This window comes from Schistocerca gregaria, chromosome 3 (assembly GCF_023897955.1).
Source record: "Schistocerca gregaria isolate iqSchGreg1 chromosome 3, iqSchGreg1.2, whole genome shotgun sequence".
In the NCBI taxonomy this organism is placed as follows: domain Eukaryota; kingdom Metazoa; phylum Arthropoda; class Insecta; order Orthoptera; family Acrididae; genus Schistocerca; species Schistocerca gregaria.
Genome location: NC_064922.1, coordinates 283,393,612 through 283,410,456, shown reverse-complemented (window position 1 = coordinate 283,410,456; position 16,845 = coordinate 283,393,612). Strand labels below are relative to the sequence as shown.

The 16,845-nt window shown below is 42.9% G+C and overlaps 1 protein-coding gene across 7 annotated transcripts in view; it reads right to left on the bottom strand.

The window, feature by feature from the left end:
* Positions 1 to 16,845, bottom strand: part of LOC126354490 (meiotic recombination protein DMC1/LIM15 homolog) — a 108,735-nt gene that overhangs the window by 24,165 nt on the left and 67,725 nt on the right. For all 7 annotated transcript variants that reach the window (XM_050004213.1, XM_050004214.1, XM_050004215.1 and 4 more), the window contains one exon: positions 10,867 to 11,049. In XM_050004213.1, the coding sequence (XP_049860170.1) occupies positions 10,867 to 11,049 (183 nt within the window). The remainder of the gene's footprint in view (positions 1 to 10,866; positions 11,050 to 16,845) is intronic.

The following is a 16,845-nucleotide window of genomic DNA, read 5'->3' as shown; positions in this document are numbered from 1 at the left end:
TGGATTCTTTTATTACTGAGTCCCAAAACGATGTTACTATGGCCAAAATTAATGTTTTATGTACTCTATTGAATGTCTGTGGGAGATACAATGTTCCACAACTACAGACCTTCTAGGTTGCAAAAGGCAAGTGCAATGTTTATTTTCTGTGCAACATTCTTCCACTATGCATGTTGTTTGTCCTACATAAGCCATACAACGCTGGCAATTTGAAATTCCTGCCTTCTGCAATAACAAATTGTCTTCTGCTGCTCCCAGCAGGTCCAAGATCTTGGATGGTGGGTCAAAAATTGCTTTCACCTGAAAATTGTTAAGGATTCTTGCTATTTTGAAATAAATGCTTCCAATGAAGGGAAGGAAAGCTAGGGACTTTGCTGGTATGTTCTCTTTATCCACTTCCCTGTTCTTGATTTTAGCTGAGAATCACTTTCACCTGAATATGATTAAGGATTCTTGCTATTTTGAACCAAATATTTCCAATTAAGGGAAGAAAAGCTAGAGACTTTGCTGCCATGTTCTCCTCTTTATCCACTTCCCTGTTCTTGATTTTAGCTGAGAATGTCCTGTTAATTTGCCAGGTCGACTATCTATTGTCTCTGAACACTGCCCTTAAATGTGCAAACTTTTTAGGTAAATTGTCTGCATCAGACACTGTATGCACCCTGTGTACAAGGGGTTTAGGCATACTCATGGTTTGAGATGGCTGATGGCAACTTGAGGAGTGCAAGTAAAAACCAGTGTGAGTGGGTAAACAGAACGTCCCAAAGAGCTGTTACTCTTCCACCTAACCAAAACATCCAGGAACGGGAGACAACCCTTGTATACAGGGCCCATACAGTGTCAGATGCAGACTGTTTACTTAAAAATCTTGCACATTTAAGGGCAGTGTTCAGAGACAATGGATACTCTACCCGGTAAATTAACAGGACATTCTCAGCTAAAATCAAGAACAGGGAAGTGGATAAAGAGAACATGCCAGCAAAGTCCCCAGCTTTTCTTCCCTTCATTCCAAGTATTTCCTTCAAAATAGCAAGAATCCTCAACAGTTTTCCGGGTGAAAGTGATTTTCGGTCCACCATCCAAGATTTTGGACCTGCTGGGATCAGCAAAAGATAGTTTGTTATTGCAGAATGTGGTTAATTTACAAAATACCTTGCCAGTGTGCTATGGCCTATATAGGATAAACAACATGCACAGTGGAAGAATGTTGCACAGAACATAAATGTTGCACTTGCCTTTTGCAACCGAGCAAGTTTGCAGTTGTGGGACATTGTATCTCCAATGGACATTCAACAACATTAATTTTGGCCACAGCAACATCTTTTTGGGAGTCCTTTATAAAAGAATGTGTTGAAAACGCTTCGTGGAAAATCCAGTGATCCACAACATTGGCTATCATCTGCATAGTGCATGGAATCCCATTATCTCCGAAATTGGCTTCAGATGCGAGAATACTGCAATAGCTGTGGCAAGCGGCAATGCTGAAGACAGCTATCCTTGTAGCTCCACCAGTGAGGGCGCTGGCACTGGACAGTGTGGTCCTCCTGTCCCTGTGATTCTGACACATGCACCAAAATACTATCAGCGTGCTACATAATGCGAAGTGGAGAACGTCTGTGCAGTCTTTGATGACTCACGTGAAGGTGATTGGGAGGTGTCCAGTTGAAATATTGTGGAATGAAGTTTATGACAACCAGCTGCAATTCTGATATCTCTTCAGACATTTAATTAGCCAGGAAAATTTTAAATTTCATGACATGGAACATACATTCTCAATAAATATGACTGAATTACCTCATTCCTGAGTAAATGAGATAGCTTACATGAGACATGTATTGGCACTTGGTCACCTCCTCACTCTTCAGTACCAGTCATCAAACTTCAAACAAATCCTACACTTGTCTTTGAAGAGATTCTGACACCACTGATCAAGGTTCTGTTCCAGGTGTTCCCTTGCCCAACTTTTGCACTCTTTGGTGATGGTGGTTATTATAATAGGTACCTACAGTCCAAGTTGATTGTGTGGAGATTGTTACATATTGTCTGGTCTGACACAACCCTCCCAGTTGCCTCCAAAAAGACTGTGAACTGTTTTGTTACATTCTCCTCAGGCTAGCTGTAAGCCATAATTTGCAGCTAGAGGCAACGAGCTGGCGTTGTTGACCAAGGGTGGACCCAAAAGTGTAGGTGTTCAATTTTGTGTACTTCATAATAGTGATTGAATGACTTCACTGTAGCATGTGCCAGTCTGGTGCCAACTTTCCGTACTGATGACCCTTCTTGCCATAAAGTGCCAATGTGCACATGGTCTAAGCTTGAAATGATCTTTTGAAGTGTCTTGGCAGACTGAACAGTGTACACAATCTGCATGCTCCTATTCATAGTGGGAGGCACGGTACTGTTATAAGGTCAAGTTGAACACATATATTTCAAAATGACACAACACATATAAGTCACTGAGCAAGTTGATAAAGCAATACATGTGAACACAGTCACATTCGAATGAGCACTGAGTCCAAGTCTAGCGGCTGCTGGCTGGCTGGCTGCTTAGGTGGCGCAGCTGCTGCATGGCTGGCAGACAGCGCCGCATGTAGAAGACGCACGTAATTGTGCGGCGGCACTTTGAATGATCGGTGAGTCACAACACTTTTCCCCCCTTTGAAATTTTTTCACGAGTCCTGATGGAGCTGGCCTGTAGATTGCTAGCGTCCATACTCGTGGTGTGACTGGCCATAAAGTCTCGAGGAGCAGGCTTCCCATACGGGTCGAGATGACAGGAGACGTAGAGGTCGAATCAGCTAGGGCCCCGTGCGCCAATCTACCCATTGCAGCAAGTCCAGTTGGTATAACAGGAGACATGGGCGATGTGTTGGCGTCTGTAGGAGATGGAGGCAAGTAGACTTGCTCTGACAGATGATGGTCATCCGGTTCCTGCATGGGCACGTCTCCTGGTGGCGTCCATTCTTGTACTGGCACCGAGATGATGGTGAGAGGGCTGTGTTGTGAGTAGTGAGAGATGCCAAGATCCTGAGCGTCAGGTAGAGCTGAAAGTGGTGTAGTGGCATTTGGAACAGGTGTTGCCAGCACACGAGGCCAAAGCTGGTCTGAATGACGCACTGCAACATCCGAGTCCGCCTGGATTTCATACAGGCATCGACCACGGTGTTGTAAGATGCAGCCCGGACTCCATTTTGGCCGCCTGCCATATCCCTGTACCCAGATAAGGTCATTGGCAGTGAACTGGGCAAGTGAAGGCACCCGCAGCCATGAGGTGGAAGGCCACAGAAAATGAAGTAGTGTGCGGGGCTGTCAGTCATATAAGAGCTCAGCTGGGCTGTGGTCACCCATGGGGGTGAAACAGTAAGCAGCCAGAAACTGGAGAAGCACATCATCAGCAGCAGAAGAAGTCAGGAGTTTCCGCATCTGAGCCTTAAATGTGTGGACCAGTCGTTCAGCCTCACCGTTTGATTGTGGATGGAACAGAGCGGCCATGACATTAATAACGCCGTGACGAGCACAAAAATCTGCAAATTCGGAAGACGCAAATTGCGGACCATTATCAGTAACAAGAGTAGAGGGAAGACCTTCCGAAGAAAAAATGCGGGCGAGAACACTTGTGTTTGCCGCGGTGGTAGGTGACGTGCAACGGACAATGAAAGGAAAGTTAGAGTAGGCGTCAATTACAAGGAGCCAATAAGTACCTAAAAAATGTCCCATGAAGTCAGCATGAATGTGCTCCCAGGGCATCTCAGGCGAAGGCCACGGTGACAAAGATGACTTCGGGGCAGCGGCCTGTGACGCACAAGGGCCGCAGGCAGCGACGATGTGTGCTATTTCAGAGTCGATGCCAGGCCAGTACACATGATGGCGTGCCAGAGATTTTGTGCGAGACACAGCCCAGTGCCCTTGGTGAAGGAGGCACAAGACTGAAGCACGCAATGATGCAGGTACCACAACACGCGGTGAAGCGTTGTCGGTGGAAAGGAGGATAACACCATCCCTAGCTGTGAGGTGGTAGCGCAAAGCGTAGTAGTTCTGCAACAGGTCAGAAGTCTTAGCAGACGGACGATCTGGTCAACCCTTCTGAATACAGTGTAAAACCTGGGAGAGGGTAGGATCAGAACCCGCAGCCGCTGCCAGTCGGTCCCCTGTTATGGGGTATCCATTCACAACCCGCTGCTCTGCAACATCCAGATGGAAACACAAAAGTTCATCCTTATCGAATGCCAGATCCGGACCTATGGGAAGGCGAGACAGTCGTCGGCCAGAAATGAATCTCATAATTAAAATGAGACAAACAAAGAGCCCAACACTGGAGGCCGTGTGCAGCCTTGTCGGCAAGTGACGATGACGGATGAAACAAGGAAACGAGCTGTTTGTGATCTGTAACAAGATGAAATTTGGATCCATAGAGAAAAACACCAAAATTACGAAGAGCATAAATAATGGGCAAAACTTCTTTTTCAATTTGAGAATACTTTTGTTGGCTGTCTGTGAGCATTTGGAGGCATAAGCAACGGGTTGTTCAGAGCCGTCTGAAAAACGGTGCACAAGGACTGCACTGACCCTGTATTGAGAGGCGTCCGTGGCAAAAACAAGATGTTGGCCAGGCTGATAAGTAGCCAGGCATGGGACACATTGCATGACGCGGACCAGTGAAAAGGCACGTTTTTATGCAAGAGGCGATGCAACGGCTGAGTCACTGAAGCAGCAAACGGTAAAAACTTGTGATAGTATGCTATTTTCCCCAAGAAGGCCTGCAGTTCCTTAACAGATGTAGGGCGAGGAAGGGCATCGATCACAGCGACAGTTTGCTGAAGCGGACGAATACCATCACGAGAGAGTTGAAACCCCAAGTACATGGTAGATGCCTGAAAAAATTGTGATTTCTGAAGATTACACTTAAGACTGGCAGTCTGCAAGACATGAAAAAGTGTGCGGAGGTTCTGAAGATATTCTTCAGTGGTTTAGCCAGTGACAACAATGTCGTCCATGTAATTTATACACTCAGGGAGAGGGAGCAATAATTGTTCCAGGAATCGCTGAAAGAGAGCAGCGGTGTTGGCAACCCCGAATGGCAATCGTTGGTATTGATAGAGGCCAAAAGGCGTGTTAAGGACCAGAAACTGCCGGGAAGCAGCGTCGAGAGGAAGTTGAAGATAAGCTTCTGACAGGTCAATTTTAGAAAAATACTGGCCTCCCGGAAGTTTAGTGAGCAATTCTTCAGGTCGGAGCATAGGGTAAGTGTCGATAAGGCACTGCGCATTTATAGTGGCTTTAAAATCGCCACAGAGACGAATATCACCAGTGGGCTTAGCAACAACAACGACAGGAGAGGACCACTCACTGGAAGTGACAGGAAGCAACACCCCTAAATTAGTGAGATGATCCAGCTCCCGTTTTACTCTATCACGAAGGGCCACAGGAATGGGCCGAGCCCGAAAAAACTTAGGCCATGCAGTGGGTTTGAGCACGATATGAGCTTCAAAGTCATTTGCACGGCCTGAACCAGGAGAAAAAAGGGACGAAAATGTCATGGACAAGGAATCCAATTGAGCATAAGGAATAGCATCAGAGACGATATTGACAGAATCCTCTATGGAGAACCCAAAAACGCGAAAGGCATCGAAACCAAAAAGATTCTCTGTGTTACTCTGGTCGTCCACAAATATGGGAACAGTGCAAACGATGGATTTGTAAGATACCTCAGCATTAAATTGTCCCAAGAGAGAAATCTTCTGTCTATTGTACGTCTGTAATTGCTGAGTGACAGGTGATAGGAGTGGAGAACTCAACTGAAGATACATCTGAGAATTAATTATAGTGGCAGCAGAACCGGTAACCACCTGCATGTGTACATCCCGACCAAGGAATTGGACAGTGAGGAATAACTTCCCTGAAAGGGAAGAAGTGCAATTGACAGACAACACAGAATCAGCATCACATTCATGAACATCATGTATGCGGTCAGATTTGCAAACGGAAGACACATGACCTTTCTTTTTGCAGTTGTGACACACAGCCCAATGTTGGGGACAATCCTCGCGTGAATGTTCCATAAAACACCACGGACATGAAGGAAGTTGCCGGGGGTTTTGCTGCAGTTTCTTAGAGGGTTGTTTACGGTTGGGCCGAGGCTGCGCGTGGGAGTGTACTGCGGACACTTCGGCTGATGGGGACACACCGCACGTGTCATCAACAGAGGTTGTATTTCCCCGACGTCACGTCACGCCTCTATTTGCACCCCAGTGGCACGAGAAATTTCAAAAGACTGGGCGATGGATAGACTTTATCTAGAGTCGGATTTGCCAACTGAAGGGCACGTTGCCGGACTTCTTTGTTGGGTGCCGATTGGATAATAGCATCCCGTACCATGGAATCGTCATAGGATTCTTTGTGAACCTCAGTAACGAATTGACACTTTCAACTGAGGCCGTGAAGTTCAGCAGCCCAAGCGCGATAGGATTGATGCGGTTGTTTTCGACAATGATAAAAGGCAACACGAGAGGCTACCACATGCATTTGCTTCTGAAAATAGACAGACAGAAGTGAGCACATTTCAGCAAAGGACAAAGACACAGAATCTTTCAAAGGAGCCAATTGTAACAACAACTGATACATTTGAGGTGAAATCCAGGAAAGGAACAGAGACTTACGTGTTTGTTCGTCCGTGAGATGAAATGCCAAGAAGTGCTGTAGAAGATATTTTTCATAGTCAGACCAGTCTTCTGCCATCTCGTTGTAAGGAGGAAAAGGAAGTATAGCTAATGATGAGAAATGCCCCACATTTGATGCCGCGACGAAATCGCGAATCGCCGATGTCAGAAGCGTTTGCTGTTCAAAGAGACCTTGTAATAGTTGTTCGACAGTAGCCATGGAAACCTGTGGGTCAATGATGAAAAGGAAAAATCCACTACCTTTTCGCCAATTGTTATAACATTAAGTTGAATACATATATTTCAAAACAACAGAACACATATAAGTCACTGAGCAAGTTGACAAAGCAAGACATGTGAACACGGTCACATTCGAATGAGCACTGAGTCCAAGTTTAGCGGCCACTGCCTGGCTGGCCACTTAGGTGGTGCAGCTGCTGCATGGCTGGCAGACAGCGCCGCATGTAGAGGACGCACGTAATTGCACGGCGGCACTTTGAATGATCGGCTAGTCACAACAGGTACTCTACTGAACTATGCTGAGAACACAAATTTACTTTTCTCCCTACACACATTTTTCTTGAACATATCTAGATTGCCTAGAAGACCCAATCCAGAGTTCAACAGCAAAGAAACCTTACACTTATGAATAGACCAATACAATGTCCAAATCTCAGAAGACTTCCTCATTACATCTTGAAGTGTAAAAACACCTACAAGGTAAGATGATGTTATCAGCAAAGCATTTATGTTATATGTCACAAGAATAGGCAATTATACCGTTAATGACAGAATATTTTTTTGTGTGTCAATATTTTGCAAAACATCATCAACTGCTTCGAAGTATTGTGTCTCTTGACATTTGAAAAAGAAGGGTGCAGATTTAGATTTCCATGCTCACTATGATACCACTCTATGAATTTAAATCGTTAATCACAGTGACAAATTACAGTGATGAAAAATCTTGCTGAGAAGCATTTTTACTGCCCAAAATTGATACAAATATTATACATTTTATGCAGAATTGTCAGGGAAGCAGAACACATGAAACAACATTTCTCCCTATTTTTTCCTACAGGATCATAATCCACACATCAGTGGAAATATCTCCACACTGATTGCAGTGGGACTTTTTTTTTTTTTGTTTTTTTTTTTGGAAAGTATGTGACTCTTTGTAATAGATTCACACTTCTACATCCTGTATCTGGTAAAGTTACAGTTTACCAGTAAGGCAACCAATGTTATGGCTTTATTGAGAATCATCTCCAATATTAATTAAGGAACCACTAATAACTGACTAAAACTTAGAGCAGCTGCCTCGAAGTTCTTCTGCACCCTTAACAGCATCAAACATATAGTCACACACACACACATTTCATTCTGTGTTCAACGGAAATGTGGAGAGATTTATGCATAAACTTAAAATCATATGCTTAAAGAATACATTTTGTTGAGTTCTGAAAGAGATTTAAATGGTTTTCTAGCAAAATATGGAGCACTGACCATCAAAGCCGACATGCTGGCTGATTTGCTACAGAGACCACCCACATGACCCCCCCTTCAGTTTTCTGTTTCTGCTGCTGGGACAAGGGGAGAACAATACCACACTGTTGCATTTTGGCACTCCTGTGTGGTCACATGTATTTGGGTTCACACTAGTAGGGATTTGGAAATTGATTATGGCTCACCACAACCATCATTTGGTAATGGTTGTGACAGTCCAGGACCAACTGTGACAACAGTAGAGTTAGCAGTGCTTGCACCCTCAACTGGCTGTCCTGACATCCCACTCCAAGGCAAAATCCTCAGCAATGGAAGTATATCAGCCAACATCATCAGTAAACAGGACACCACACAGCCAGCCATGACCAGCACTCTATGAACAGAGAGGCACCAGCACTGCAACATGACACATCGACCCCCTCCTTCGGCCTGGACATATTTGAAACTTTGTGCTGTTTCAGAGGGGAAAAGATTTAGTAGCCCAACCAGACACTGGTATGAAAAGTACTTTATTGATCTGCTATAACCTGAAACCTAGTGACCCACTTGACATACAGTGTGGGGCTGTGTATCACATCAGTCAGCCACCTGCCTCGATAAAAGGCCAGATGTAGTCTGCTGTAAGCCACTTCAGTGTATGCCAATGTGAGCATTATAAGATGAACTATGTGATTTCCTAGACTGTGTTTGCTTTTCTGCTTAATGAATCTTATCTGTTGTCACTGGGCTCTAATGTGGACTTGGGTAGACCTAGGTTTTAACCAGTGATGAATATTTGTTTTGAAGTTTATTGCACAATATGTATTTCATTTGCCTGTACAGTGCTGCATGAGGGAATAAATGTTGAGTGCTGTCTTTAAGCACACATGTGCTTGCTGCACCTGCACTCACACTCACACTCACTCTCACACACACACACAGACACACACACACACACACACACACACACACACACAAACACTGAATAACCAAGAAACTGGTGTACCTTCCTAATATTGTGTAGGGCCCCACAACACGATGTGGCATTGACTCAACTAATGTCTGAAGTATCGCTGGAGGGAAATGACACTATGAATCCTACAGGGCTGTCCATAAATCCGTAACAGTGCGTGGGGCTGGAGATCTCTTCTGAACAGCATGTTGCAAGGCGTCCCAGATATGCTCAATAATGCCCATGTCTGGCGAGTTTGGTGGCCAGTGAAAGTGTTTAAACTCAGAAGAGTGTACCTGAAGCCACTCTGTAGAAACTCTGAACCGGTGGGGTGTTGCATTGTCTTGCTGGAATTGCCCAAGTCCGTCAGAATGCACAATTGACATGAATTGATGCAAGTGATCAGATAGGATGCTTACATACGTCACCTGCCAGAGTTGTATCTAGACCATCAGGGGTCCCATATCACTCCAACTGCAAATGCCCCACACAATTACAGAGCCTCCATCAGCTTGAACAGTCCCCTGCTGACATGCAGGGTCCGTGGATTCGCGAGGTTGTCTTCATACCCATGTTATGTTATTTTATGTTAACCGGGGACCTAGAAATGATGGAGAGGCTTTGTCTCCACTGCAGCCGCAGTGGTCCGCAACCCCACAATGACTACCGTATTCCACTTCACCCGTTCGCCCCCCCACACCGAACCCAGGGTTATTGTGCGGTTCAGCCCCCTATGGACCCCCCCCAGGGAATGTCTCACACCAGACAAGTGTAGCCCCTATGTTTGCATGGTAGAGTAATTGTGGTTTATGTATACGTGGAGAACTTGTTTGCACAGCAATCGCTGACATAATGTAGTTGGGGCAGGCGGAATAAGAGGAACCAGCCCAGATTCGCCGAGGCAGATGGAAAACCGCCTAAAAACTTTCCACAGACTGGCCGGCTCACCGGACCTCGGCACAAATCCGCCAGGTGGATTCGTGCCAGGGACCGGCACTCCTTCCACCTGGAAAGCCGTGTGTTAGACTGCACGGCTACCCAGACGGGCTTCATACCCATACATGGTAATCCACTCCATACCATTTGAAACGAGTCTCGTCCGACCAGGCAACATGTTTCCAGTCATCAAAAGTCGAATCTCAATGTAGATGGGCGCAAGCCAAGTGTAAAGCTTTGTGTTATGCAGTCATCAAGAGTACACGAATGGGCCTATGGCTACAAAAGCCCATATCGATGATGTTTCATTGAATGGTTTGCACGCTGACACCTGTTGATGGCCCAGCATTGATATCTGCAGAAGTTTGTGGGAAGGGTTGCACTTCTGTCCGAGTGAACAATTTTCTTCAGTCATCATTGGTCCTGTTCTCAGGATCTTTTTCTGCCCACAGAGATGTCAGAGATTTGATGTTTTACCGGATTCCTGATATTCACGGTACACTTGTCCAATAGTTGTATAGGAAAATCTCCACTTCAACACTACCTTGGTGATGCTGTGTACCATCACTCACATGCCGACTATAAAAACATGTTCACACTTGCTTAAATCGTGATAACCTGCCATTGTAGCAGCAGTAACCGATCCAATATCTACATCAGACACTTGTTGTCTTATATAGGCATTGCCGACTGCAGTACCATATTCTGCCTGTTTACATATCTCTGTATTTGATTACACATGCCTGTACCAGTTTTTTTGGTGCTTCAGTGTATACGAACATTAGCTAAAAATATATTTTCATGAAAAATGTGTAATATAGTTTCTACCCAAAAACAAACCTGGAATGTAAGTGCAGCTCCTGGATCAGATGTCATTTGATTTGTAATGAAGACCGCAACATTGTATTCTTCTGAAATTTTTTGTAAACGAGAAAGCATTTGAGCCAACTTTTGTTGACGATCAGCTAGTTCACCTCGTCCACTAAAATCTACTCGGAACAGTGCCATAATAGAGTCCACTACCTGTTCATAAACACTTGATATTAACAATACACACAACAAATAAAAATGGAAGATTACATATCATTAAAATGTTGGCTGCTTCATCATATTTCATTGCTAAACTTATTTTACCTGCTAAAGGAAATGACCTTCACTAACAAGAAAATGTAAGCTGAGCAATAAGTTAAATAGACATGACAAATAAAGATGTGGAATATATCCTTAACAGCATCATTGAAGCTCTAACACAAATAAATTAACAAGAACAGAGATGTAGCCTAATTCCATTTATTAATGTTTCATGGAATAACATTATGGTATTACCCATCTTAGACTTGGAAGATTTTTATTGCACAATAGTACACAGTTAGATTAAATAGTATTGCCTTTTATCAGACAGATGCTTCTTAAAGGTCTCAGGATCTGTTCAAGGGGACACAGAATGATGACTGTTATTAAATGCACAGATTTTGGATTTATTAGAGATATTCCCTTTTCACTTAAGTGCATGCCAGTCTTGTGTAATGTTCTCTGGCAATACATCTGTTACAGGGAAGCATTGTTGAGAAAGGTCCTGCAGATTTTTCTGTGTACATATTCGCTTTCTTTATTACTGTGAAGGGTTAGTTGAATGCCCAGTTCATCAAAAAATATTTGTCAGCTGATGTGAAGGGAGTGCTACACATTCTTATTATTCACTATTGTGCAATAAAAATGTGCAAAGTATAGAATGAAAAGCATACTGCAATACTGCTTTGTTTCTTTCTTTATTTACACAGAACACATGTAGTGCAATGAAATTTGATTTAAATAACACCTTTAGTTCAAAGAGAATGATAATGTCCACAGTTATGATACTTCATAAAAATATGACCTTGACTGTTCTTCATTTGAAATGAGCAAATGACACTATTACAAAATCATACAAATGCCAGGGTGTAACAAAATTTAGGGATATAAAATGGAGTGATCACATAGGCTTAGTTATAGTTATGGCAAGTGCAAGACCATGGTTCCTTGACAGGAAGCTGGTAAAATTCAGACTGCATAGCTGAAGTACAGAAGTCAACAATGGAATGACTTTGTCAAAGCATGTTGGTGTTTTCATGCTATGCTGCTACTATAAGAACAAATTTGCAACATCATTTAGAATGATGCGAACAACTGCTTTTGGTCTATGGAGCAATGAAAACTGCGTTAATGTGCATCCACATCGATATGTCCACCAAGGACAGTGCAGGAAATATACCCATATAGAAAATGAATATGAAGTCTATTGCAACATACATAAAGAATCTTCTCTGATGGGAGTTAGTTTGGTACATGATAATCAATAACAAGTCACTTCTTGAATACTGAAAGAACAATAATAATATCTGATGACTGAAAATGACATAGTAACTTAAAAGTTCAAAAATCCAATGTCCGTACACTAAGTGTGCTACAATCAAAGTCCGAAAGGGACGTGCAAAAGTTGAAATTCCTGAGAGGATGAGCAAAAGTTACAGTTCTAAAGGACACACAAATGTTTGAGTCTGGCATATTGCTGACTCAAAACAAAGACAAATATTACAAAGTCTGCCAGTGGCCACATCTCTTTGATGTAGAGACCACGAATGGCGAAGGTCCTTAGCTGGCAGCTCCTGGAGGTAAAGTTCAATGTGATTGATGGCATCATAGTGGCAGCTCCAGAGTGAAATCATGATTGTGGGAATGTTTCTGCAATCAGTGCTTGGCCCAGGAAACTCACTCAGTGAGAACCCCCTGAGCATAGCAAGGATACCAGCCCAAAAACTGCCCAGGAACTCGGATACTGCAGGTACTACTTTCAGCCATGTGGCCCATGGTGAAGAAACATCTGTAAGGCCAGAGATACAGTGTCATCAGAAGAGATGTTCTCTGTGAGGTCCATGCCTGCATAACCCATCTGTGTTGTTGGTTACTGGCTGAGTAGGTGAAATGTCTCGACAAAGCACACATGAGGCATCTTTCTGTTTAACTTTGTTGAACCACTAGCTTCTGTCTGCAATATACTTCATGCATGTGTATTTGGTTGAAAATAGGCCTTGTTTTTGAAAATATGTAGCTTCCTATCCTAGATGAAAATATCTTGCACAATTAGCTCACAAAATGTAATGTTCTTTATCTTGGAGTCAGATGCCTACAAAATGTCAGAACTTGTATAATCTCACTACATTCTCCAATAGCAAGTAATCTAATAAGTGATGTTGTTCTATTATCCTTGTTCATCTAAACATTTTATCTCAAAAACATTTCTTAATATGAGTGTAATACTGCTGGTGATGATTTTGAATGCTGAGGGTTGGCATCATGGTCATCAGATCCTGACAAAAAGTCAGCACTCCATTCTTGAGGAGGTATGGCCGGGGGGGTGGGGGGGGGGGGGGGGGTGGGGGGGGAACTTAAAGGATGGCACAACATGCGAAGTACTTAATAATCAAATCTGAAGAAAATCTGGAGTACAAGTTTTCTTATATTGTGTCAAGCTTAAAATCATTTTGGGCCCTGAAGACACCAAGGTGGCAATTTGTTCCATCCTAGGCTGTGTATTTGGAGGTGTGATATATCCAGATCCTTGACACAGCCAGTAGTACGTATCCTCAATCACTTGGTAACATGGGGCCAGTTCCTAAACAGTTGCTCAAAGTTGGTATGGAGTGCTGTACTAAATGCCAATGTCTGATGCAAAGCTGAGATTTTCAGGGCCTGTTGAGCCAGAAGGAAGTGCCACTGAATCTAGAGTGGTGGTTCACCAGCCCCTGCACACAGATTCCTGGTCCAAAAGGCTCCACTTAATATCAAAATACCTTCATGGTAAACAGCACCTATGCTCTTGCAGTAGGAAATATGAGCTGATCCAAAAAACCACAATGCAATAATCTAGCTGTGACCTGACAGATGCCCTATAAAACTGCAGGAGGCAGGACTTGACAGCTACCCACATCTTTCCCCTGAGACTTTTCCAAATGTTCAACTTTTTGAAGCCCTTTGCTTACAAGTCTTTCAGGTGCAGGAGCCAGGTTAATTCTGAGTCAAATAGTAGGCCCAAAAAACACATATTGTCCTTCAAATGTAAAATATCATCTCCCACTGTGAGCTCTGGTTGGTTAAAACTTTGATGGGGATGGTTAAAATTTGAATTTGCACAGATAAGTCTTCTATGGTGAGAACCTAAAGTCAGTTTCATTGTCTCAAGCTGCCAGCCTCCTAATGGTCAGCTGTAGTTTCCTCACTGTCATTGTAAGATTGAAGGAAGAGTAGAAGATTGTGAAGTCATCCACAAACAAAGGGCATTTAGCACGGTTCGTGACTGCTGAGGAGATGCCATTGATAGTGATTGCAAACACTGTGGCACAGAGTGCACTGCCTTGGGGTCCCCATTCTCCTGAAAATAACGATCAGACAAGGAACAAAAACAATGTGATATTGAAAGCAGTGGTCCTAGAGGAAGGACTGGACAAGAAGTGCCAGACAGCCAAGAAGTCTCCAGTCATGTAATTGGCAAAGGTGTCATACTGAACTTTTAGGTCAAAAATGAATCAACCTAATGGTTTTGGTATAAGGAATACTGTATCACTGTCTTCAGGAAAATTAAGTTATCATGGGCAGAATGATTGAGCCTCAAACTGCACTGGGTGTGGCACAGGTGACTTCAGGATTCGAGGCACCAGACAAGGTAACAGTTGACCATGCACTAGAGAGTCTTATCTAAACAACTGGTAAAGGCTGAACTCCAGTAACTGTTAGGCTGATTTGGCATCTGGATTCCTAAGGGCTGAGGCAAAAGAAAAGCAACACATATTGGAGGTTGCATAGCTTCAAAAGCTTTTTTTAGCTCATTGTAGGGTATGTGTTTCATAACTCCACACTGGGTGATTCCCAGAGCAGTTTATACAATTCAGACAAAGTGTATAATAGTCACCTGATTCATGAGCTGATCCTCCAAAATTTCAACACATAGCCCTCCTGTTACATTCCATAGTGGTATGAATAAATCTTTGATATTTGATGCATCACATTGGATTGGGAAACTGTGGCCATACTTTGTTAATGTTTCCATACATTCTTGCAGTTTTGGGATGTACTTCATGTGGAGCACCTTCAAGAGAAGTGCAGCCATATGGTCAGGTAATTCCAGAGTGTTGAATGTTACAATAAATATTGCAGCTTTTTCTAATGCCATTGGTTCTCCTTACATAATTCTGCACTTCCATAACACCCATACTTTTCCATTCTTTCTGCAAATCCCCATTGTCTGTCTCCATTATATCAGAGCAGGTAACCACATCTTTACAGCAATTAAGGATGTTATGCAGCTCAGCCACAACAAGGTAGTCACCTAAGGCCTCACATCCCAGAAGTTTAGATGCTTGGTTTGACACAGCAGTTTCAACTAGAAATGTTTCATTATGAAGTTGTTTAACACTTTTTAAGGATTCAGCAATACCCTCTAATACTTTGTGAATATAGAGGGGAGACCTTGTCAAAGGTTCGCTCTGCTCTGTTGATTATAATGTGTGTATTATGGAAGATTAGTGCCCTCTTACAATAATTATGCCACTATTGAAAATGAAAAAGATTTTTTCTGTATTCTCTGTTAGTCATGTATGCATGTGGTTTTTAAATATTACCATTTTTAATATTTACCTATATCTTTGAAACATTAGGCAAATTAAAAGATAATTGTCAAATAATTATAATGACATAAAGAGGAGGAAAGAAAGATGTTTATTGGTAAATCATGAAAGTACTAAGAGAACATTAAAAAAACAAGTCTAAAAAGGAAGACTGGAATTTAATTTTCTATTAATGATGGGGTTAAGAGACAGAACACAAGCTCTAACAGGAGAGGTATAGGGAAAGAAACTGCTCCAGTCCTGTTTGGAGGATCGATCCTAGCATTTGCCTAATAGAAGAACCATTAAAACTTTAATTCTGGATGACTGGATGGGGTTTAAACCCTGTTACTGACCAAGCCTCTGAGTAAAGACAAATCCCAGAAATTGGTAAAACTGTATGGTTTAACAACATAATAATCCATACATAGTGCTTTGAGATGGTGTACTGTACAAAATTATTGTGAGCACATAAAAATATATGTCATGCATCTGGTGAAACAGTCATGGTGTGGCTGGCTGGTTGGCTTAAAGGGGGAGGGGAAAGGGGGGTGGTGTGGTGTATTACAAATTGCTTCCCTGAGGTGTAACCATCACTACTGACATTTATTGACAGTTCAATATTTACAAGGGTGTAATATTGGTCAAAGAGAGTAAAGCTAAACAAGGAATAAATGGAATAATAATTTCAAATATATTAACAGATGAATCTGTTCTACAGTTTCATCTCAGATTATGTGTATGTTATCCTCTCCTCTGTTCTATCTCCCTCTCCAAATCCACACCTCCACACCTTTGCACACTGAATAAGCTCACTGGTGTCAGTGCCCATGCTGTAGTTCTATCCCATGCATCTGCTGCCTCTCCCCCCTGTACCCCTATTAAATACATCTGCCACCTTTCCTTCCCAAGTATCAGTCACCCTTACTCTACCCTCCATCCTGAACCCTGCCTTCTTCCTCCTCCCATCCCCATCCTTTCCAGATGATGCAGCCCCTCACCTTAGTTGAGATGCAGTGCCAGCACAATGTAGTCAGCCACAACAATGTAATCATATAGGTGTGTTTGTTTGTGTGTGTGTGTGTGTGTGTGTGTGTGTGTGTGTGTGTGTGTGTGTGAGTGTTCTATAGCTTAAAAAAGGATTCATCCAAAAGCTAGTAAAGTTCTCTATTTTGTTCAT